The 24,370-nt window shown below is 43.5% G+C and overlaps 1 protein-coding gene and 1 non-coding gene across 2 annotated transcripts; one reads left to right on the forward strand and one right to left on the reverse strand.

The window, feature by feature from the left end:
- Positions 1 to 1,682: 1,682 nt before the first annotated feature.
- LOC114063724 (HHIP-like protein 2) lies at positions 1,683 to 5,791 on the forward strand. Its single transcript, XM_027896183.1, has 3 exons — positions 1,683 to 1,779; positions 4,545 to 4,627; positions 5,424 to 5,791. The coding sequence occupies exons 1-3, from the start codon at positions 1,712 to 1,714 to the stop codon at positions 5,789 to 5,791; spliced, it is 519 nt and encodes a 172-aa protein (XP_027751984.1). The 5' UTR covers positions 1,683 to 1,711.
- Positions 5,792 to 6,906: 1,115 nt separating this feature from the next.
- TRNAT-UGU lies at positions 6,907 to 6,979 on the reverse strand. Its single transcript has one exon. It is a non-coding gene; the product is annotated as a tRNA-Thr (tRNA).
- Between the last annotated feature and the right edge of the window lie 17,391 nt (positions 6,980 to 24,370).

Raw genomic sequence — 24,370 nt, forward strand, 5'->3', positions numbered from 1 at the left:
CAGAAGCCCTCCAGATTCGAGGGTTCAATTCCAAACCTTCCCTTGTCCCAGAACCTTCTATACCCTCCCTATATAAGCACCCTGGTAATAAAGGAATCGGCCATTTTGCCGGACATGTAACATGCGTGTACGTGTCTGTTTCCCAAGCAAGATGCGCGCTGGGTCGGATGAATGGGCATTTTAACCCCCCATTTCATCAGTTTGTAACACCTCCTGAACTCCCAGTGGTCACTTTGTAATGCACCCAAAAGGTATTTAAGCTTTGACCACAGCAATAAAGTTCTCTCTGCCTGTTTCCCTGCTACCTGGCTGTCGGCGCCGTGGCTCTCTCTCTGGGGGGTCATGAGCAGCCACGGGGTAAAGGCGGGGGCGGGGAGGGAGCACTCTCCCCCCTGGAGCTAGGGGCAGAAAGCCTCTCGCCCGGGGATCCCTGTCCTGTCCTTCAGCGTTCGCATCCTGCCCTGAGTGGCTGTTGCAGGTTGGCTTGACGGAGAGCTCAGGAGACAGATCCTCATGTGAAATATGGCAGGTTGTCTAAGCAGTCTGAGCTCCTGCTCATTACAACCTTTCCTCGTCCTTTTGTTGTTGTTTTTCGTGCTGTTTCATTACTCAAAAGACTATATCAATGCAGTTCACTTTTTCATTTTAACAGCTCATTCTTCCTTGAGTTCTTACAGCTTATCTGAATTTTCCCTGCTTCCTTAATATAAGTTCCTCAGTCTTATTCAAAACATCAGCACTTTACACTATAGATTATAGGCCAAGGCTTTATCTGGGGATCAGGAAAGACACTAATTTTAAAATGTAGTGCAGAGGTCTCAGCACACGAGATATTATTAAGGTCACAATGACCAGGTCTCTCACCAAGGTGGAAGTACAAGTACATATTTTCTGCACTTTTCTACAGTCTGCTGACACAGCTATGTGATACAAAATGCAGCTGTGAGTTTTTGGAGAACACAGGTGTGGTTTAGTGAACTCTGATGCTTCACTATTCAGCAGAAAAGAGATTTGCTTGGAGTGAAAAGATCTTGATGGTCTGGTTAGCATATTCTGTCAAAGCTGCATGAAGATGCAGGCTTTGTTGTATAATGTATACAATTTTTAACTCCTCTAACAACATGTGGAGTGAGTGGATGTTAAATGTCTCCTCTCCTGGTGGTTCTTTTAGAAAACAACATGGTGGTGTCTTCCACAACTACCATACAGAAATAAGAAGCTTCTGTCTTCCATGGATTAGCCAATATAGCTCTTGTTGGATTTTTTTTTTTGTTTTTGGTATGACTATGAGATGGCTAAACATTTCTTGTGTGGTCTTCCCCTCTGTTTGTAGCTTCTGGCACAAACATGTTTTAAAAAATACATATTTATACAGAGGAAATCAACCTTTTGCAGAGCCACAGACACGAGGTAATGTAGGTCCTGCTCAGGCGTTCTGCCTGATTGGGAGCTGCCGGTTCTGTGTGGGACCCTGCTGTGGCCAAGAGATCATTTGGTGTCTGTGGGAGCCCACCTGTACAGAGCAGGGTGAGGCCAAAGCCTTGGACATAATGCATGACTGAGGGGGTAACTGAAGGGGTTTGCTTTTCTGACCACATGAATTAGTGAAGATCCAGGAAAAAGAGGAAAATGGAGAAGTGGGATTCAGCTTGGGCACTTGAATCTAAGACTAGTTTTCTTTTTTCACTTCCATTTAGGTGAGCTGTATTTTATGTCTACCTCTTATCCCAGTGCCTATGCACCACAAGGATCGCTCTACAAGCTTATTGATCATGCAAGGTTTGTAGTTAAAGATGTTTTTCCAGGCCAAGTTCTTCTATAATCACCATATGCTCTCCAGCTATCACAGTAAAAGAATACTAAGTACTGCTGATAGATAATCTCACTGACATCCACATTCCATCCTTGGTTTTTGTTCACCCACTGTACACCTGGTGCAACTTTAATCAGTTTTAGTGAATTTATTCCTTACTCCTCGTGTCTGTGCACACAGAAATAGGGAATAAACAGAGCTCAAATACCTTGGAAGATCTAGGAGAGTTAAGGATTAGAAGAGTGTCTCCTTGATTACATATCTGAAGTATAGCACAGTGATATTTTAAAAACAACAGTCCTTCAGGGTCATTACATCAAATATCTATGATGCACTTTAGTATAAAATATATTTATAAATAAATAAGTAAATTGCACTCCACAGTTTCCTTTTTTTCACAAAAATGAGTGAAACCTGGTGGTTCATGCAGTGTTTAAATAATAACTGGAGTCTGAACCTGAGTTTTTCCAAGCAAAATGTCTTTCCCCATTAAGCAGTTATCCTTGCTAAAGTCTGTTTTTCCAATAATAAGCACACTTACATGATTTTTTCCTCTCCCAAGATTTTGGATTTTGCTTAAAAGCTTTAAATGGGTTTCAAATCACCCTGTAAAGTTTACAGTACAAATGTGTCCGTGCTGTTGCAGAGACCTCAGACACTAACAAAATGAAGACACCAAGTTATGTTTTCTTGTGAAGTTAAATCCAAAGCTAGGTGGTAAACTCAAGCTTGTACCAAGGTGATGGGAATAGAACTTTTGAGTCTTTTACTTGCGGTAACTGCTTGAGGAGACTCCTGCCTTTAACACTTACCATCTGCCAGGAAGTTTTTAACTGCATTTTAACTGTGGCTGACCAAAATACAATATTTTCAACTAAAAAAAATCTGGTTTTGTGAGCCTGCATAAACATCAAGAGCTTGTGCATGCTTTATTTCACCAAAGGAAAAAATGCTCTGTAGTCTCTACGCCACTCCCTATTTGCCATGAAGACCTTGTGCTTTTGAAGCTTCGTGTCCCTCACCTCCAGAGCAGGATCAGGCACTTATTCCCTTGGCTCTCTGGAATTTATTCTTGTATTCTGCTTCACCTCGTTTACCTTAGCCCGGAAGCTGCTCTGTCAGCTTTGCCCTCGTCTGTTTGTTTAAGCATGTTGTGGGCTTGTCCAGGGTGTGCTCTTCTGGAGCCTGAGCGTGCTTGGCCCTGGGGCAGAGTGTCCTAACACCTCCAGCTCCTGGGCTGCACTCTGGCCTCCTTCCGACTGTATCATGAGTAGAGATTTTTCCTTTCTCCTTTGCATTTTAATGCTGTTTATAGGACTCTTCCGTTACTGTCTTGCTGGGATAACTGGCTGCCCTGATGGGAGCAGTCCCAGTCTGCCCAGCCAGGCACTCCCTGCCTCCTGCCTACACGTCAGCCAGCATGCTGGCAAGGGCAGCAAGCCACACAAATACCTGCTTTCAGAACATTGCCAGGGCCACTGCCATGTACCTGATGGCCACTCAATCTTCCCTGGGAACCTGCCAGGAAAACGGATGACAGCAGTGCCGTTTGTCCCCACTTTGGCTTGTCTTTCCAGCATTACTCTTGGAGACAGCAGAGTGGTGCTGGGATTGGCATCAAATTCCTTCAATCATAAGCAGGGGGGAAATGAGTTAGGAAGTGATTAAAAAATTAGAGAGGAGAGAGAGGGGGGAACCTCCCTCCCCTCCCAGTCCCCGCAAGCAATGCCAACAACCCTGCTTTAGTAAGTATGGTTTTTTTTAATCAAAATGGTATGGAGGAAGCACTTGGCTCTTGCCACTGTCTGAAGGAGAATGCTAATCACAAGAAAATGTGATGCCTTAGGTTATGCTTTGCTTTGTTCTGTGCTGTCAAGCATGCCAGATTGGAAGAACCCGTTCTTAATTGTCCTACAGCAGTTCCCTTGGTGGGTAAGGGAAATCACAGGTGTGTTGTGCTTCTTTGTACCCCTTAATATGTGACAGCTTTACCTTGGGGAAAATGTGGGTTTGTTGGGGTTTTTTTTGGTGCTTTTGTACTGTGGGAAATTGTCAGGGAACAGCAGGAGAAGAACATTGACATATTTTCTTTGCAGTTGTTCTTCCCTCACTCTTTGCCTGTTTCTTTCCTTTCTCACCCCTCTCACTGAAGCACTCTTTGAAGGTCACACTAGTGTTTGTGGGGCTGTGTGGGAACACTCTGCTCTGTGTGCAGAGATTCTTGTGCTGCACTGTGAGGGAGGGCAGAGAACTGTCCCTGACAAGCCCCGTGTGCATGAGTGAGACTCTCCCGCCTCAAGGTGGGATGCACAAAGCCAGTATTGGTGAGGACAACCTAAAGTGACTGATTTCTGAAATTGAAAGACCTTGAATTCAGTGGTGGGCAGTAAGTCCACACAGGCAGGCCAGCATCCCCCACACAAACAAACAAACCAGCTGCTGGTTTGGATAAAGACAGTCCAGGCTGTCTGATGACAGGAACTTGACAAGAAGAGCAAGAGAAGAGAAGAGAAACTGCAGCCTTCCAGCTGCTTTTGGGACAGGGATTTTGTGGCTTGCAGCCCTGTGCTAGGATCTTGAATTCCACCTGTGTTTCACTCCAGGTGCGTAAAGTGCTTTCATGCCTCTTCCACCAGAGGCAAATGACAACAGGGGATTGATATGTGCCTATAGAATAAATAAAGTTCCCTAACCATCTCTGACATCTACATATGGGTTTCTGTTTTCCAAGGAGAGCTCCACCAGGGAAGTGTAAATACAAGCCTGTTCCAGGGAAAACAAAGAGTAAGCAGATACCATTTGTTCCACGTGCAAGTAAGTTGTCAGGCTTTGATTTTACTGAGAAGCAAAACATGTAGCAAATTACATCTTTCCAGGATGGGATTGGAATCTTTAGCAGTCTTGAAAACTAAAGCACTGAGCAGGACCAATCTTGAAGTTTGGCTATCACATTTAACATGTGCTTCTGCCATCTAGTAGATGCCATACTTTTTCTTAATCCCAGTCTCTGATTTCTTGTTTCCTAAGTGTTGCCAAATAATAGTGTACACGGGCATCACAAGGGCACTGGTGGCTTTGATTCAGGCATTGGATTAGGCCTGGGAAGTTCTGAGTGCCTATGCCTGACCCTGTGACAAGCTCCTTGAATCAAATAATCCCTTCTCTGTACTTCTAGGGGATTCAATCTTCCTTCCTCCTGGTGATCTTCTGTCTTAAAGTCTCATGCAACTAGGGAAGGAGTTCCATCTTGAGTAGAAATGGTGTTTAGCAAGTTGAGGTTATCTCATCTGGGATTTCCAGATATTAGTGTAATATGAAAAATTTGTATTGTTAAGTCTGCCAAAAAAGAGTGCAAAATTTCATTATACTCTGCCTGGAAGTAATTTTCCTTAAATATACATTCGTAATTTCTAAAATTAAACATTTTATTTCCAAGAAAACCAAGGGTCTTCTGATGGAAGAAGAGAGGTTTATAGTACGCATTTCTTCTTTCAAAATGTCAGCTATTTTTCTAAACTGTAGCTCTACTAAGGGTTTCTATCATTTGTATCTCTGAATTAGCCTTTTGCCTTAAAGTAGGGATGCTGAACCATGTTATTACTTTCCTCAGAGACTGTCCTTGAGCTGCTTAATGAATCTTCAACAGCCAAGCCTCCAAAAACATCTTCTACCCTTCCTGCAGCCATCTTAACAGTTTCTTCTAAGAAAGCAAAAAAACCCTCATCCACCAAAATAAAAGCATCAGCAGTGCAACCAGCTCCATCTGGTAAAGAGAGAAAGAGAATCAAAGCTGAAGCTAAACCTCACAAGCCAAGGCAGGGAGAAAAGGTTGCACGCAACTCCAGAGCTACACTAGCACCACCTCTGCCTAGAAGGAAGAGCTCCCACCTAGCCAGACCCAAGAAGGTTCTTCCAAAGAATGCAGCACTAGCCAAGGGAAAACTGGAGGAGGAAGAAGCAGCTTTTGAAGCTCAGTGATGTATCAGAATAAGCAAGTCACTTGTAAGATGGTGTGACCAAATAAAAGAGAATTTGACTGACTTGTTATGCCAGTGCTCCCAGGTGTGCCTCTGTTACTGGCAGTACTAGAAGTCTCTCCATATGTTTTATTAAACCTAAAGAGCACCAGCCTCCTGACATTAACTTTCTTTGCAAATCCTCCTGTGATGTCCTTTTCTGACGTGATTGTGAGAGCCTCTGATGGACATTCACTGGGAAGATTTATCTGTGCATGACTGTCTAATAAATCCAAGTGCCTCCAAATTTTGGGACTTTCATCTTTGATAAAAGAATGTGGAAGAGACCTCACCTTCCTCCTCCCTTTCTTTTTTTTTTTTTTTTTTAAGTGAGATGCAGTGAAAAGTATATTTCAGGAGCAGTTGTCTTTCAGACAATGAAATTAGATGTTTTTTTTTCTTTTTTTTTAAAGGAGGGCCACCAAGATGCTCCTATGAATACACAGACTGAGAGAATTGGGGTTGTTCAGCCTGGAGCAGAAAAGGCTGCAGGGAGACATTACAGCAAGCTTTTAGTCCGTGAAGGAGGCCCACAAGAAAGACGAGGAGGGAGTTTTTGCAAGGTCATGCAGTGTCAGGACGAGGGGGAAGGGCTTTAAACTGAGAAGGAGGCCCACAAGAAAGACGAGGAGGGAGTTTTTGCAAGGTCATGCAGTGTCAGGACGAGGGGGAAGGGCTTTAAACTGAGGGGAGGAGCCAAGGAACCCTCAAACACCCAAGTCACATCTGAGCAATGAGGTGGAAGCATCCTCTGGCTTCCGACCACCCCACGGGGGACGCGGGGCTGCCACAACCCTCAAAAGTTCAATCCCAGACAAGTGTATTTATCCGGGAAGCGCAGCCGGGGCCAGACCTGCGCTCCCGCCCTGGGTCGCCGAGCCCATGACGTCATTTTGCAGTTCCAGCGTTACGTTCGTCTCCAGCCGCCACCCCCCTGGAAACACCGGGTCGGGAATGCAAAAAAGCATCGCTCTGCCGCCGCGGCGGTGCCTTCCAGCCGGCGGAGAGCGACCCCAAGCCTCCAGCTTGGTCCTCGGGAAAATAACGATAAAAAAGAGCAGAAAAAAAAAGGTGCGGAGGCCCCAGCGAGGATCGAACTCGCGACCCCTGGTTTACAAGACCAGTGCTCTAACCACTGAGCTATAGAGCCACCTATCGCTTCAAGCCTTGCCGACGGCTCCTGACCCTTCCCGGCGCCGCCTCCGCGCGCTCCTGCCGGATTCTAGGGGGGGCCTCCGGCCGCAGCGTCCGGGTGGGCACTATCTGCCCGCCGCCCCCCGAGCCCTGCCCTCCGCCAGCGTGCCTGCCCGCCCGAGCGCCAGGGAAGCGGAGCGGCGTCACTCCCGCCGCTGGCGGTTCCAAGGCTGCCGGTCCCTTGGGGCTGTCTTGAGGGCGCCTCATGCTCAGCACCCCCGGCGCTGAGCCGGGCCCCTGGAGCCGCCTCGTACCCGTGTTTTCTGGGGCTGTAAAACCCGCTCCCAGGCCACCTTCACGACATTGCCCGAGCATGGCCGGAGCCCTTCCCCCCGTTGTCAGTGGGCGGGCGCACCTGCCGCCAATTCCGAGTTAAGCTGCCTTATTGGCGGGGGTGTTTTAGTGGTACCCTGAGGCTCACGAGAGGATCGCTCTCGGGAATGATTCCGCGTCTCCCCAGTGCTGCGAAGGAGGGAACAGTCCCTCCCTGACGGAAGGTTTTGGGAGGTAAGGCTGCACAGCGTGTGGTCTTGTGCAGACCGGCGAGAAAGAGTCAGTTTAAGTAGATTGTAATCAACTCGCTGTCGTAAAACCTATTAGGTTTTGTGAAATAACTGTTGCAGGAAAACTGGTTTAACTCTCTTGCAAATAAACCGCAAGTCTGGTTTGACTGGGGGATGAACCCAACAGCAGGATAGGCGTTGTGTGGCCTTCATTTCTCTCTTGATTTTTACTGAGCGAGGAAGTTTGAGGCCATTTGAGGATTTTCTGCTTTTCTTTGCATAAAAGAGCCCGTCTGTCACATGCAGACCTGCGCCATGAAAGCTTAGGTGAAGGTGAAAAGATAAGCTGTGGAGAGGAAATTGAGAGACACCACTACAGGGTAATAAACCTGAGCAGTTTAGCTGCACACTGGAGTAATGTTCTAGAAAAGCAGACATGATTTGCTAGGTGCAAGCCTCAAACTGTCTGTGACCAAAAGTAAAGCTGCTTGGAATAAGAATAGACAGAAAAAGCTGCATTAAGGAGTTAAAGACCTTTCATCCATCCCACACTCCACAAATCATGAACTAGGTCAACTTCCTCTTTTTATTTTTTTCCATAGTTTTTATTTCACTGTCTCTTTAAATGGATATGATCTCTGTGGACAAGCTAGGCCAGTTCTGGTGAACTCTGTCTTGTTGTTTATATAAGACACTAAAATTACTTTAAAAGATCTGGTTTTGACCTCCAATGTGGCAGCTGATAAATTCATGAAGTTTCACATTTCTTTGGTTGCCTTTTTTCCCTTTCCTTTGAAGATAGTGACTCTTTAGAGCTGGTAAAGCTCTTCCAAAGAGGGCTAAAATGTCTGTGGTGAGTGTTCTGCTAATGCCTCAGGGAAATGAAATACAAGCATGGCTTGTTTTATAACCTTAAAGTAGGCAGGAGCAGAACTGTCTTACCCTTCTCATGCTATAAGACAATTCTACGTTCATCAGTCTAACACATCTGAGCAGCAGGGTAAGATGTATTCTGAGAACAGAACAGTGTTGAAATAAGTCTTCTGTGATATCAAGTCTACCTGCCACCGCTGGGCTTTTTAACTCAGGTGCAAACATGTAACTGTTGTGATTTCCCTGCTTCCATGTTTTGCTGCCTGCTTAGAGCTCTCTGCAAGGGGGGCTGCACCTCAAATACTGTGTGATAAGACAGAGTCTTTCTTAGTCAAACAGCCTGGGTGGGATTCAGAGTGTGTGATGGTAGTACCATGCTATCAGTAAGCCTCCTGACTTCTCTCAGTAATGGAAATGAACTTCTGGGATGTAATTCATCTCACCTGGAGGTAAACCTCTACAATAAGTCATCTGAGTCGTGGTCTAGAGGTGCCTGTTTCCCAGCTGACTGTGATGGGGGTCGATGCTGACAATGTCAGCGATTCAGAGACATCTGGCTGAGTGTGACAGGTTTGTACCACTGAGATGTGGAAAGGGAGCAGGTATCCTGCTGAGATCTGGCTGGGACACGGCAGCTGCTTTGTACAACAGGCACAGCAACACTGCAGAGCTCCTGTCTGCAAGCTGCTAATGCTCTTGGCCAGTCCATACGCTCAGTTTCGTTAGCACAGGAATAACCTTTGGTTTAATTTGACACCTGTTTGATTTGGATGTTTAAACTAGAATAACTGTAGTTGGAAAATTTCCCTCAGAGGACCGAGAGAATTTTCAGCGAGATGGCAAGATAAATCATATGTCTAAGGAAGCCTCTATGATTCTTTCGGCAGCTAGACACACAGATGTGAAAATGAAGCACTCAGGTGATAAATACTTATCTAGTCTGCTGTTCATGGCTGTTGAAAGCCACTAGGTGGAACCTAAGGACTGCTTCAAAAGATGAGGAAAATCCTCTTAACAGACTTCAAATGTTGAAAAGTGGGGTTTTACCACACAGGTTTTTTTAGAAAGATCTGTAGGACGACTCACCTTTAAATGTATGCCAGACGTGTAAAGATGCACGTTTATATGTGCTCTGTAAAATTTCTGCTGATTTGCTATAAGATTCAACTGGTGCTGTGTGTCCCCTTGCTTAAACCAGGATTTTCCCAAGCATGCGTTCTTTTCACCTGGTTCAGTGAATTAATACTGAAAGCAGTGGAGGGCTAATAGGAACTGTTTGGTAAAAGCCCTGTGAGAGAAGCAGGCAGGCCCTCTGTGAACTGCCTGGCTGGTATGACACATCTGGCTTTTGCTTTCTTATTGGAAAGTTTTGTAAGAGATGCTCCCATGGCAGGGAGGAATGCTGGATGTTATTGGGAGCAGCACACAGAAAAGTTTCCCCTTCCTGAGAAAAGCTGTAAAGAAGGGACAGGGTTTGAAAGATATATCCCAAACCTTCTCTACACTGAGACAAAGCATCAAGCTAGAAAATAGGGTGGCTAATGTAAGAATAGGTATGGTCTTGCTCAGTCTGGACTAAGGTGTTATTAAAGAATGACTTATTTGTTGCTGATTAGCTCTGTGGCTGTCCTTAACAACCCCTCTGAACAAATACTTGTTTTACTGCTTGTAAAGATGGTATCAGTCCACAGATGTAAACCGCGTTGCTGTGAGCTTATGTCCATCTCGTTAAGCACAGTGAGCTAATCTCATGCATATTCCATATGATCTTATTGCCATATCTTGCATTTAAATGCTAGCAAGGAGAACTGAATGAAGGGAATGACTATTCAAAGAGCTGGTTCATGAATTATCCCTGGAAATTGTCTTATACTACCACATTCTCTTTTCTAAACTCCTTTGCCCAGCTTGCCACCCAATTCCCTGCTGAATTCAGTTTGACTGGTGTTTCACAGGGTTTGGTTCTTTGCTGCACAAACCAGCTACTCGTTTTGGGCTGCAATAGTACAAAATAAATACCAGAAAATATTTTCTCTGCAGACATGGTCTGTCTCCTAACAGGTTGTCATGGCTTGCCTACCTTTGTCCTCATCACGTCTGATTTTCTGTGTCCTGAGGGAAGCCTAGTGCGCCTGGGCCTACCTCATCAGATGTACAGAGCAGCAAATCTGGCATGCTTGCCTTTCCTTGTTAAGTTCTGTGAAAAAGGAATTGCAGCACAGCTTCAGTCTTCTTGTGAAATAGGATGTTCTGTGGGTTTTAATGCTTTGACGGGTTCAGCACTGTTGCCTTTGTTTCTTAAAGAAAGTCTGTAGTAAACAAAAGGTATTTGAGTTTAATGTATCCATTTCAATTGGCAAGTGCCAATGGATTACTTTGTCTTATGCAAATGCACGGGTTTTTTTGAGTAATATGTTATTAAAATCAAGGGAACATTTCCTGCTGAGTTTGGGTGGCTTTTGGAGGTGGTCCTTGGGGTATTTTAGGCATGGAAGGATCTAAACATATGGTGGAGGCTCGCCTTCTCTTCTTCCTGTGAAACTTTAAGTCCTGTTTGATTGAGAAGTGCCTGCGGAAACTCCCTGTGGTTCTGCAGTTATGACCCAGTAAATTCTTTTAAAAATCATCGTTCTTCAAATTACACAGGAATGGTCCACTTGTCTTTGAAACATGGGATACAAAACATGAGCTGGAACTAGATTAAAAAAATTGGGAAAATAATCTGCTGTGATTTTTCCATTAACAATTACCATTTAAAACAGAAACTGGGTAAGGTGCTATGAAGTCTCTTTCCAAGTTTAAGCTTGTGCACTGCTTGCATTCCTATTCCAAAGTAGTGTGAGAGATCCTGGTGTGCAGCCTTCCTCTTCCCTGACCCTGTGCTTTCCATGGGAAAGAAGTTCAAGCACACAACAGATACGGTGCCCTTTCAAAATTACTTTGGTAGCCTCAATACTCTTCTTTTGGACAAACATCCAATATCACATGCAAAAAAAAAAAAACCCCTTGTCTTTTTAACAGCATTTTTGTGCAGCTTTGAAGAGGAGGCAGGGATTCATGTGCCTGTGAAAATTCAGTTCTTCGTGTTCTTCAGAAAGGTGACATAGCACACAAGGGAAATGTAAAGACAGAATCCATGCATCTCTATTTGCTCTTAGGCCAGCTATTGTAGTGCTCATTGCTCATATTTGAGCATCAATACTTCTCTTTCAAGAAGCATCTCTTTTCTTAAGTCATACTGTAGGGGAACAGTTCTGTCCCTGCCTCATTATTCTCTCCTGTTGTGTTTTTAATTAATATGAGGGATTTAAGCAAAAGAAGTGTTGTCTTCAAATACTTCATGATTTCATCTTCCTGAAACAAGAAAGGAGTAATTTAATTTCATTGCTTCAGGGTTACTTCTCTGATCCAGATCAGATTTGAAGCTATTTATTATAATAAAATGTTTCTCATTGTGATAGCAAAGTAGCTGGTGATCCTTAGGTTCTTTAAAAGAAGAATCAAGATATTACCTGCTTCAAGATATTACACAGCTGCAAGTGAAAGATGTTTTCATGACAGTTTATGTAGTCTGGGAAAGAGATAGAATATTTCTCCTTTCCTGCCCTGGCTTCAGAAGAAGTTGTGACCATCTATGCTACTATAAAGAAGATAGTCTCCTTCTGGAAAACATTTAGGAGGCCTGGGTCTTAGCCAAAGGACATAGTAGTGCTCTTCAGAGTGCAGAAGGGGACTTGACCAAGCCTGGCCTTTGCCTTGAAGACAGAGACGCTCCTGGAGCTCAGCTGAGGGAGGACAAAGCACGGTCACCCAGCGCTTCACCCCTCTGGGGCAGCATGAGGGCTTCCTCTCCTGGAACCACCACCGAGGGACTGGCTGGCTTTGGGTGGGTGGGTGAGGAAAGCGCAGCAACACCCACGGGTCTTGCTGTGCTCTGAGCAGTGAAGCTGTGTGCACTGCCCCCTGTGCTTTCCCCCACCCCTCGATCCATGCTGAACCCACCCTGATCTCCCTGCAGATGAAGTGTTGGCTGCGTGGTGCTGCTCAGCCTCGGCCCATGTGTCAGCCATGCCAGCTGCCCGAAGGGGTCAGCACGTTGAAAGCTGCGTGCTGCCGTCACCCAGCTTGTGCTGCCGTCACCCAGCTTGTGCTGCCGTCACCCAGCTTGTGCTGCCGTCACCCAGCTTGTGCTGCCGTCACCCAGCTTGTGCTGCCGTCACCCAGCTTCTTGTCCTCGCATACCCCCTGCAAAAGCCCATGAGGCAGGAAATAGCTGACCCAGAGCTGTGTGTGTGCTGGTCGATCTGCCCCCAAAACGAGTGTGTTCATGCCTTTGTATGTATATACACATATATGCAGGTCTGTGCTGCTGAGCAGAGGGTAGAACAGCTGCATTCTCCCTCTCTGGAGGCACTAACCTGAAGGTCTCTGCTCAGTTGCTGGTTTCTAAAAAGCACAGGAATGTGAGGACCATCTTTGAGGCTGTTAATCCTCTCGAATTTGTCTAAAACCAGTTAGCAGATTTGAAGGTTACTTGGAAGAGAGGTTGGCAACCACTGTGGTTACATAAACCATTTTCCAAATAAAACCAAGCTAAAAACCTACTGATCACATTTTCCCATCAAGATTTTGAAGTTCTTTGGAAAACAGACTATTTGGAAATGAGTGAGGCAGAGGAATCAGGAGATCCAGAGTCCCCATCCTTACTCCAGTATGGACTCTGCTGCTTAAGTCAGTGCCTTGTTTCCATAGCTGTCCAGCACTACCCTCGCAGCCTACCAAAGGGAAGGCAGCATGTTTGTTGGCAGCTTAAATGCAGAGTCTTATTATCATCAGTGTAGAAATAGACTCAGAAGATTTCAAGTGGGCTGTAAGGTAATAAAAATGTAGCTACAGGATGGCTCAAAATTCCTTGCTGAAAAAAAAAAAACCAAACCAACAACCAAAAAACTTCAGGTTCATTTTTGTATAGCTGGTTTTAGACAGAGGAAACAAAGATGAATGCAACATAATCCTTGTTAATGTAAACTTTTTGTGATGGTTTCTTCCAAGGAGCTGTAAAGCTATAAGTACTAAGTTCCTTGTGCAACTCAGTGGGCAGTAGGGAACTAGGAATGTGTCCCAGCATGGCCAGCACTGCTCTATATGGGAGGCTGTTCCCTCAGCCATGGCCTATTTGCAAGGGTTGGGATATTGGGCTCCACTGAGGATGCTGTAACTCAAGCGAGACACAGATGTGGGTCTGCTCCAGGTTTCAGTTACTGGGAAAGGCAAAATAAAAGACCTGTCACAACTATTAGGCACCTTCCTCAAGTACTCACATTCCCTTTCCTGTGAAACAAATTTGAGTCCCAAGGGCAGACAGGCTATGCTAATCAAGGAACACATTGGGTTTTGTTCTGAAGTGCTGTTAAGGTAGATGGAGGGAAGATGCACATATAATAAATATTATATAAACTGTGAAAAGCCAACTGTTGCTTAGGTACTGGATGTGATAACTGGGGCTGGGTGATTTCTCTTTATTCCTCCTGGGAAAAGTACCTGAACTGAAAATATGGTTTTGTTCCCAGCTCTGTTTCTGATTTTGCCATATGTTTGCTGGTAGAGATAACAGTTTGTGGGTTAGAGTCACAAAAGTGTCTGTGTGTTATTTTCCTGTGCAGTTAGTTCAGAATATCCTGCCCCATTTCCTCAAGTGGCTGGGAAGAGTGGTGCCCCAAGTTTCAGGTGTTCAGAGAGTTGCCCTCACCACCCTGGGATGGGCAGCTTGGGACACTTCTGCTGAAGTAGAACTGTGGTCTAGAGGAGTGACTGAGACCAAATGTTTCATCCCCAGGTAGGGCTGGTGGCCCCTGGGCACCAAATGAGAATGGGAATTTACAACTTCCCTTTTCTGTTTTTAGGGTTAAGCTGGAGGGACTCTCATGGTCCTGTCTACATCCAGGCCTCTCAGTTGTTCTGGGGATGAAATGTGTTGCTCAGCAGCTCTCCCCTTCTCTTCCAGGAAAACACGTTCATCTTCCCACTTATTAGACTGGACCAACACAGGCCACAGAATAAACTGAATAGAAAAAGGGTGTTGGATGGGAGGTTTCTTTCTACTTTCCCATTTGTGAATTTTCACGTCCTCTGCAATCCAGTCCCTTGGTTTCTGTTGCAGGTGAAGGTGCTGAATGTGGATTGTGCAGGTGGCTGCAGTTCTGTGTACTCTGGTTTTGTTGTCTTCAGCTGCCAATCTGCTGAGGGTCCTGTGTACACTGACCAAGTCAGGAGTATCTGCAGTTGAGGAGGTGCACAAAAATAGCAGCTAGTATATAGATATGCTGCAGCCTCACTGCATAAAATCTAACAATAGCTTTGGTTTAGGGTAGCAAACCAGCTGAGTATCCTTTCCTCAGATCTGATTTCTGTTGCGAATGAACCAGAAAATAATCTAAGAAGTGTCCTGAATGCTGGGAAGCTGTGATTCTGCTCCCAACCATATGCTAGTAATTGGTAGTAGCTTCTCCTCACAAAGTTGCTGCTGTGTAGCATTTCTGAACCATGTTCTGGAGGTTTTGAAGGCCAGCTTTTGAGCAATCACCACCTCTTCTGACACTGTTTCTGTAAGCCTGCCCACTGAGCATGGAAAATCTCACCTCCTTGAATTTAAGGAAGGTGTTACTGTTTCAGAATAGGCTTTAGCTGACAAAGAATTGTCAGGTTTTCAAAGTGATAACTGAGCGTTTCCAAGTCCCTCCTTTGCTTCTGAAGGACCAAACTGTCTCCAGACCCTTGAACATCCTTTCTTCTGAGTGAGCTTAGACCCACAGTTCAGGTTTGTGATTGGGTTTGTGTCTGCTTTGGCATATTTCCTGGTTTTGATTGGTTTGGAAATGCTGAGACTATAACCTTCCTGAGGGTACTATCTGTTTTCTTTGGCTTTCCCAAAAGTAACATGTCACGTGGAGCTGAAAATGAATGGGAAGGGAATGAATGAAAATGTTTTGAATCTTGAGGATTTGGATTAAGCTTTGTTTAAAAGCTGTTGCTTTGAGGCTTGTCTCTGTTAAATTAGCTCTCCATATAGTAGGGCAGATATATCTATGACTGAGGTCCCATTTAGCTAGTGAAGACTAATGCAGGTGATATTACATCCTTCAGACACTGGCATCCAGCCTGTACTCTAATGGCTTTGACAAATCCCCTCAAGCAGAATTGCCAAGCCGACTCCATGATTAAATGTGTCCAAAAGTGTTAAAAGCACCACTGAGAATGTCAAATGGAACTGGTGAGGTTAAATCACATCTGCATGAGGGGATAAATTGTTCTGGAGTATAATTTTCAAATCAGAACTCTAGACTGTGGTAATCAAACTCCAAGCGAGCCTCTCTGTAGGGCATAAATATCAGCAGCTGCTCTTCATACATGACAGATCTCTTTCAAAGCTTATACATGCCTAATAATTCTTCTCCAAACTAAAATTTAATTGAAGGATGCCTCAACCTGCCATAGGGTAGAGAAGGTACATTAAGCATCTTAATTCACTTAGGTAACTGATGCATTAATTCTTCTACTGTGTTGGGAAAGGCTTGTCCTGATTTACTTTGCTATTATGTGAGTGAATTTAGAAGTGACTAATACGTAACCTCCAGCCAGAACTAGTTGAAAGGCAGTGGATATACCAAGGCCATGATTTCTGCAATGTGGAATGGAACTGATTCAACCCCTGTGGGAAGACTGGGTCAGTATTTCTGTGTATTCAGAAGCAGGAAGTGATCAAGGTCAGGATGCAGAGGTACTTCTGCCAAATAAATCATAATCGAGTCGGCCTACAACCTGTATTGGTAAATCCAAGTCCAGTGGGACTGAAAGGAAGTGATGAGCAATCTGATTTAATCGATGATGTCCTTTTTCATTGTAAGGGTGTTGAATTAGATGACCCTTCCAATGAGCTTATTCTATGATCCCATGAGGAATTTCTATATATTTCTGAAGGTATAGATATTTCTGAACATGTTTCGCTCTTAGCAAAATATCTGAGTGGTATCACTTTCAATAGTATTCAGAAGTCTGCAGAAATGTCTGGTTCATACCAGTCTGTAGCCTTTTTCTGTGCCTTCTAGTACATCTTCATTTGAGAGATGCAATGTCTTGCTTCTCTTTGGGAAGCCTTATTCATTGTTGTACTGATTAACCTCCACAGTCATTCCCAATGAGAATGAGGAGAGGAACAGGGAATCACTCCATTCACTGCAGCACAGGCTTTGAAACAAGGGATGGGTCATCTACTGTGACCCAGAGCATGACATGCAGTGTAGGAAGACCACATTCCATATCAGCAGAGCAATTCAAGTACAGATTACATGAAATATCTGTTGCCTGGTATTTCTTAGCTCTTAAAGTGGCTTTATACTTTCTGGGCTATCAAATGCATCTTACCTTACAAAATAGGGAATAATTTAGCAGCTTGTCTATGATATGTTCTTAGTCTTCCAGTTCAGACCTTATGAATTGTGGGATTGTGTTGTGGGTGTGTTTATGAGGCATTTTTGTTTTCCTGCTAGCATTTCTTCAGCATAGTGGGAAAGCGCTCTGTCAGTATTCCAGAAAAAAAAATGCAAACAGAGAGGATTAGATGTCTTACCTACAGATGACCCAGCTCTGGTGACCTTTCTACTGGTGCAATCCTGGGCAAAAACTTGCTGAAAATTACACTTACCTTTTGCTTAATTCTGGATGTTCTTTTGATGAAAGCAATTCTAGCAGTATGATAAATCAGATCAATGGCGAATTGTTGTGGTTCTGTAAAAAATATTAATAAACTTTTAATTTAGTTTTTACAGTCAAAGCAGAGTGGCTTCAAGGTCAAAGGCACTTGTGTCCATTAATATGCTACAAGAGATTATGACTGGGAAATTTCTTTTTCAAACAAAGTTCTGGAAAAAAGAAGTGTTCACATCTTCAAGTAAACAAAAATTGATCCATTCCTATTTATGTTAAATAAGTGCCCATGAAGGATAAACACTAAAAAAAGATATGCTTTTAAAGACTGACTCAGCTATTATAATTTTATAGAACAAGTGAATGAAACTTGTTTGGATTCTTCCCAGAATAAATACACATGCTTCTAAAGTCCTTTGGAGAATAGAAAAAGAAGCAGCTGTAATGCAGAAGCATTGGTTTAATCTCCAATCCGCCAGATACTTTGTGCTAGTTTGGAGTGCACGTGGTCAATCTTAAACCTTTCTTATGCCTCACATAAACGTCTAACAATTAGAGTCCTTGGACATGTCTACAAAACAAGAGTAGAGAAACCCACGTTATTTTTAGTGCACAAAACTGAGAAGGAAAGTCAAATAAGTGTGGGTTTGCTTGTACCCAATTCCTTAAATGTGTCCTTGGACTGAGAGTTCTCTGTAAGGATAAATGTTGGTATATATTGTGGGATGTCTGGCAAATAGATAGTAATAAATACATCATTTTATATGGAAGATGGATAATTCAGTGCCTAACAATGTGAACTGGAGAATAAATCAATGCAAAGAGACTTTCTGTTCTTTGGTGTTCATTTCTGCTTTTCTTTCCCCAGTGAATGTTCCTCAGCAGTCCCAGCAAAGGGATATTTTTACAAATATCTTGCTGAAAATCTCAGATCTTGCTGTATTTCCTCATGAGCATTGAGAACTGCAGACCAAAAGGTGGATCGTTGCAGCTCATGTTTAAAGCAGCAAGTAGCAAGTCAAGGTAATTTCAAGAATAAGTTGTTGCTTCTAACAGAACTGATGGTCACTTTTCCTAAATCACTTCCGACATGCTTAGTGAGAAGTAATAGCACATTGCTGTCTCCCCTGAACTCCTGAATTTACAGTGATAATTGGATGACATGAATCTTGGTTTAAGCTAATCTCCAGTTACCTCTTCCATTTTCATTTTACGCTAGCTTGCTCTGCAGTGACCCCCTTTAGACTGCTGGTTCTATAAATCTTTGTCACAAAGGGTCACTGGGTTTGAGGGAAAGGAGAAAAAAATGGTGAACTAAAAGAAGGTTGATATGCTTTCTTCACTAGATACTGTGCCAGAGGTAGGCGTGCTTGTTCCAGTCTGATTTAGCCAGTGCAGATGCCACTGCTAAATGCATAAACTAAATATGGTCTAGTAGGGGTCTGTAATTAGGTTGTTTACAGAAGCACTTACAGAAACAATTCGGTTTAGTGAGAGCTGATCAATCAAACTTCAGCTGAAGAAACTCCAGGGAGTGACCCTTTCTTTCCACCTGACCTGCTGAGGGACAGATTAGGAAATATTGATAAAACCAGCAGCTATTGGCTACTGCAGTGTGCATTTAGTGTCCTTTGTGTATGTTTGGGGGAAGCAGGGAGGGACTGCTTTTTCCAGCTTAGTTGTAATACTACTTATTTTACAAATGCACCTTTGCCAAGAGAAAAAACAATGGAAAACTCATCGATCTAATAAACTTGAGTAATACACAGAATAAACTCCCAAAGCCCTTGGGCCCTGATCACAGTATTGTTTAGATGAATTGGCAGAGCCTGAAAACCTTTATCTCATACTTCTGACCTAGGGTTGTCCCCTTAAATGCCTTCTCCAAGCTCATTCTCCCAGTTCCCATTTTAGCATGTTTCTTGTGGTGCATCTGAAGGAAGGTTGAAGCTTGTGTTTTCTCTGAGCATTGCTTGGTAGAGGAGCATCAGTGAGGCTGAGACTCATTCTGTGTATCAGTGTGTTGTGGCCCAGCCAGGCTGGAATAACGTGTAGATGTTGTTTCTGGTATGTGGTACCCAAATACAGCCTCAGAGATGGGAACAGTGTTTTCAAGAGTGTATGTTCCCTGTTCTACTTGCTTTGGGTGCTGTATCATCAGTTTTACTTGTGCTGATGGGCACTGCCAGGTGCAAGGAGTCCCAGATTCACGGTCTCAGACTTCACCAGTGGAAAGTGAAACGTGTTGTCCTTGAGGAAGCTTCTTCCTTAAGTGCTCCTTACGCTTGGATGTAGCTGTTTGATTTAGGATGATCATCTTGTCTGACAGTGGCTGCCTTGCAGGTCCCTGTGGGTGCACCCTAGATTCTGGGTGCTCCCGTGGCAGGCAGAGGTGAAGGTACTCCATACTCCTGGCAGCACGAGTTATGCTGCTTTGTAAATGTGGAATCTCTTAGTTAACATGGCAAAGCTCTTCTGGCTGATCATGAATTCAGCTAGTCCCTGTATTAGAGACAGAGCTATGGTACATCCTGCTGATATACTTTGTGGAGGGTGAGCAATTTATATAAGTTACATAGCAGGTCATAGTACAAAGGAAGAACATAAAGTTACTTCTGGGAGCAAATTAGAGCAAGTTGTAGACATTCATGTTTCCATTGTGAAGGTCAGATCCTGCCTTACACTTTGCTGTTCTAATCAATGCTAGATGACCATCTGAGCCTATGACAATCTAAGCTGATGATTTTAAATGATGATTTGAGCCATGTAATTGAGGAACTGAACATTCTTTTGAGGTGCTTACATTTCAAACTATACTGCTTGCACTTAATATCCTTTTTGTATGTCATAGCTACTTCTGGATAGAAAAATAATTTGGTTTGTGGGATGCTGTTTCATAAAAATAATTATTTGTTTGAATTTATAAGCTGTGATCAGTACAAGTAGAGAAAGCTGTAGGTGATCCCATCAGCAAAATCTTCATCAAATGCTCCCCTCTGGCTTTCATTTTCACCTCAGAAGCAGGGGGAAGAAAGTGAGACCTTTTCAGAGCTCTAATCTGCAATTGTCCAATGACATTATGAGATTTGAATTACACACTGAGGTTGAAATTGTCCTTGTTTTGCAGGAAGAAACATTGTCTGAAACTGTCAGATCTGGCATATATAAAACCACACAAATGATAATTTGTCCAGAGTTGTTATCAAAACCAGATAAGATGTCTTTGTCAGCCGAAATGTCACACACAGATTTAGAGCAGGATGAAGTGATTCTCCAACTCCCATACGACCCCATACATACAAAGGCCAAGGAAATCTTTCCCCTGTGTAATCCCACCTGCCTTTCTCTGCCAGGGCCAGGTAGCTGATGATGTGTAGTGTCACTAACCCACGGGGCCACATACAGTTTGAAGCTCATCATTTTGCAAGTTGCCATCTGTCTCTGAAAGAAAGACCATGGCACAATGCATGGAGACTTTATTTTCCTTTTACTGTTTATCTTTGTCATCTGACTTTCATCAGGAGTTGTGCTAAATAATAGAAAACATCATGGAAGTGTACCAGGAGACCCAATCTCAGAATTACCAGTAATGCTACCTAATAGATAACATCCTGCTGGTAATACAGACCATTTATCAAAGCATTTGTAGACAAGAATTTATTTGAAGCAACTGCCTAGGGAAGGTGTTTTTCACGAACTTGGGAAGTGAGGGGGTATAGCAGGCTGAGAGTGAACCTGAGCTGTGCGTAGGGTTTTTTGGCAGACATTACATGCAAGGTGAAATATTGACACGTGGAGCACAGGGAGCTCATGAGCAATGTGTGAGACAGGTCATGTCTCAGAAGATTACAAGTAAGTACTGGAGAAATTAGAGAATGTATCTCAAGTGCTGCCAAGCTTTGTGCAACTGCCTATGTAACACTAAAGAAAGTTCCAGTATCTACTGAAATAATTTACAAATAATCTGCATGAAAGCTATGAATTTCAGAGTGCATGACAGCTCTAAAGAATGGAATCACATGCTCGTATGTAAGGTTGTAGGAAGTCATTTCTCACCCCCTTAAACCTGTCAGTCTTCTTCTGGGAACAGTGATGCTTCAAACTGGTATGGCTTCTGCAGTCCTTGTGTCTGTTGCTGCATTTGTCAGCTTGAGCCAAGTGTTATGGTGAATTGGTGCTGTAGCAAGTGGAAGGGAGCTAATCCTATATCCAGTCTGAAGGAGACAGCTTGTAACTTGTTTTGAGCAGGAAGGGTTTCCAACTTGTGGTTGATACAAGTGGACTCATGTGCTGCATAATGCAAGGAGGGGTGCAGTCCCCCCCTAATTGCTTCTGTTACATCCTTATGCACTTGTCTTGCATTCATTTGCAAGCCCAACATCCCAAACACTGAAAGTTGTGTTGTATCCTTCCAGCATTCTGAGAGAGAGATAAAACAAGATATTTAAGGCAGGACTGAATGTGATCTTTTTAGTTTTGATCTGCCATAAACCCCAGGTTTTAAAGGCTGTAAGGTGCCATTGAGTAGCATTTACAGGCTTGGAGATCCTATTTTGTTAAATGTATACTTACCAACTGAGTTCTGATCTTCCAGGGTATTAGGTAGATGGGGTCTTGCACCCTGAAATGCCTCCTGTGACCTGTTTTCTCTTTGTACTCTAACACCCAATTCCCCACTCTGTTTTTTACAGGCACAATCTCCATTTATTATACATAATCAAACATATAGTAAGAGGTTTTCTCTTGCTTTTAGGTATGCTGTCAAGTGTAGTGTATGGCCATTTAAACAGGAATAGCTACATGAGTATCTTCCCCAATAGAAAAGGATATTCCCTGTGTGCGTAGATATATAACAAATCAATACCTGAAGCCGAAAAGAAACATATGAAAACAAACACCCAGGAGCTGGTGGAGCCAGGAACTGAAGCTAATCTATAAGGCCTATGTTTGTTCATCTAAGCATGGGCAAGAAATACAGTTTGCAATACAATTCTCAGCAGTGCATGTTTTCCCTTCTGGTTGTTGAGCTGCAAGAGTGGGACTTGTGTGGCTGCACAACAGCCTCTGTCATGAACCACAGGGTCCAAAGGAAATATTATGGGCCGGGAAGCTCAGTCTGGAGAGGAGGGGGCTTGAACTAGATGATTTCCAAAGGTCCCTTTTAACACTAATGATTCTGTGACTTAACACCAACAACTACAGCCACTGTGGTGGTGTGGTCATTTCCCTGCAGCCCTTTAACAGATCACAAAGCACTCCTGGAAACAGGAGATCTTGAACTCACCTGTGGTACTGATATTTAGCTTTGTGCTACAACAGCTCAACCTCCCCTCCATTCATTTCCTTTCCTCTGCCAGTCTGTGAGTGTATGTTTAGGGAGGAAGCCTCTCCCTCCAGTCTACAGTAGACAAAATATATGTGTGAGAGGTGTCACATGTGGGATGTTTGCTACCAGGTATTCCTGTTCCTGGTAAGGAGATACTTGTGTTGGTGAGATGATTGAAGAAGGGCAGTTAGGACTATGTATTGGTGTGATTCTGTTCACAGTCACTCTCCACTCAGCTCTGCTGTTCTGAAGTGGGAAGTGTAGGCTTGTTGCCTTCAGTGTGTCTCTCCTGTGTCTCTCCTGGTGTCAAAGGCAAGCTGTCTTCCTGAGCTTATGAAAATGTTGAGAGTTTGGCAGCTGCTTCCTTAGGCTGTTGGTGGTGCACATGGAAAACAAAGAAAAGGAGAAGAGGGTGAGAAAAGGCAGGTGGGTCTAATATGTTCTGTTCTCCCACCATTTCCTTGATGGGGACAAACTGTGGAGCAATGTGTGTCGGTTTTCCTATCTGTACAGGTATAATTGAGGAGTGTAGAGAGGCTGAATGACTCCTTTGCTTGGATGAATAACATTATGCACATAAAACATTTGGTATTAAAAAACCAGATCCTATTTCATGGGGTTTCTCAAGAGTTGGTCACAGAATCATTTAGGGTGGAGAAGATCTCTGAGATCATTGAGGTCACCCATCAACCGATCATCACCTTGTCAAGTAGATCATGGCACAAAGTGCCATGTGCAGTTGTTTCTTGAACACCTCCACCACCTCCCAGGGCAGTCCATTCCAATGCTTAAGTGAAGAAGTTCTTCCTGAGATGATGTTCTGCTCCTTTGTTGTCTTACCCGTTACAGGGGTAAGAAGGCATTAAGCAAGGATTCTGTTTGCTTCCCTTAATGGCTGATCCCCCTGCTGTTGGCTAAAAAATCATTAAGCTTGTTCAGAAGGAAACTGTGTGGGTTTGTTTCTAAAAGCTTTACAGAAATCTGTGGACAAATTGTCTGAGCCCAGGGCATTTCCAGATTGCATATCCTTAATTGTATTAAACACTTCAGAGCCATCTGATGGATTGTCTCACAGTTCAACCATCTGGTCTGGAAATTTAGGCAGGCTTTACTTTATGGAAAAACTCTGAGTCACTCACATCGCAGTGTCATTAGATGGCCCCATGGCTGCTCTTTGATGGAGAGAGGCTACTATAGTGTCACTGCTGATAGTTTGTTGACTGAGAGAAACATAAAGTTTTAGGGACTCGTTAGTTTTGATTAATTAGGCTAAAATACAGCTTTCTTACCCTTCTTGTATTTGCAAAATGTCTAGTTACCCCTCCAGTCCAAACCATAAAAATTGGCATTTTAGTTATTTTCGTTGCTTTTTATTTGTTATAAATAGACAAAAGCCCACTCTGCTTTCAAAACAAATTCTTGTGTTTCAAGGTAAAGACTTGTTTACTCGACTACCACACCACTTGGAAGATTTGATGCACTTCCTCTTGCAACATCCATATGAGGGTAGAGTGCTGGCAAGGAGAGGCAGGGTGACCAATACTGAAAGGGAACAGAGGTGACTAGAGAAGTGCTTTCAGTTGCACACTGCAGCTGCTGTAGACTCAGTTTTTGAGACTATTTTGGCCAATAAAACCAGCATTTCTATTTAAAATTATTTGGAGAGCAGGGATCTATTTGTGTTTGCATCTGTCAGTAATTAGGCCCAAAAACACACGATATTTCCCAGAAATGCTGTGGATCACAGAAGGCTCTTGAAACCTGTATCTCCAGAGAATCTTTTTTAAATTTACAGGAGAAAACTAACTCTGATTTACTTTGAAGTAAAATCCTGAACATTGCGTGACCTTGAACCTGGATTGCATCTGGAGACATGTATGGAGGCTATCCCGTTCCTTCCCATTCCAGAAGTGAGTGATTCCAAATGAGAAATTAACTCTGC

Source organism: Empidonax traillii, unplaced genomic scaffold (genome assembly GCF_003031625.1).
Source record: "Empidonax traillii isolate 1590-97213 ecotype Southwest subspecies unplaced genomic scaffold, ASM303162v1 scaffold485:size756489, whole genome shotgun sequence".
Lineage (NCBI taxonomy): Eukaryota > Metazoa > Chordata > Aves > Passeriformes > Tyrannidae > Empidonax > Empidonax traillii.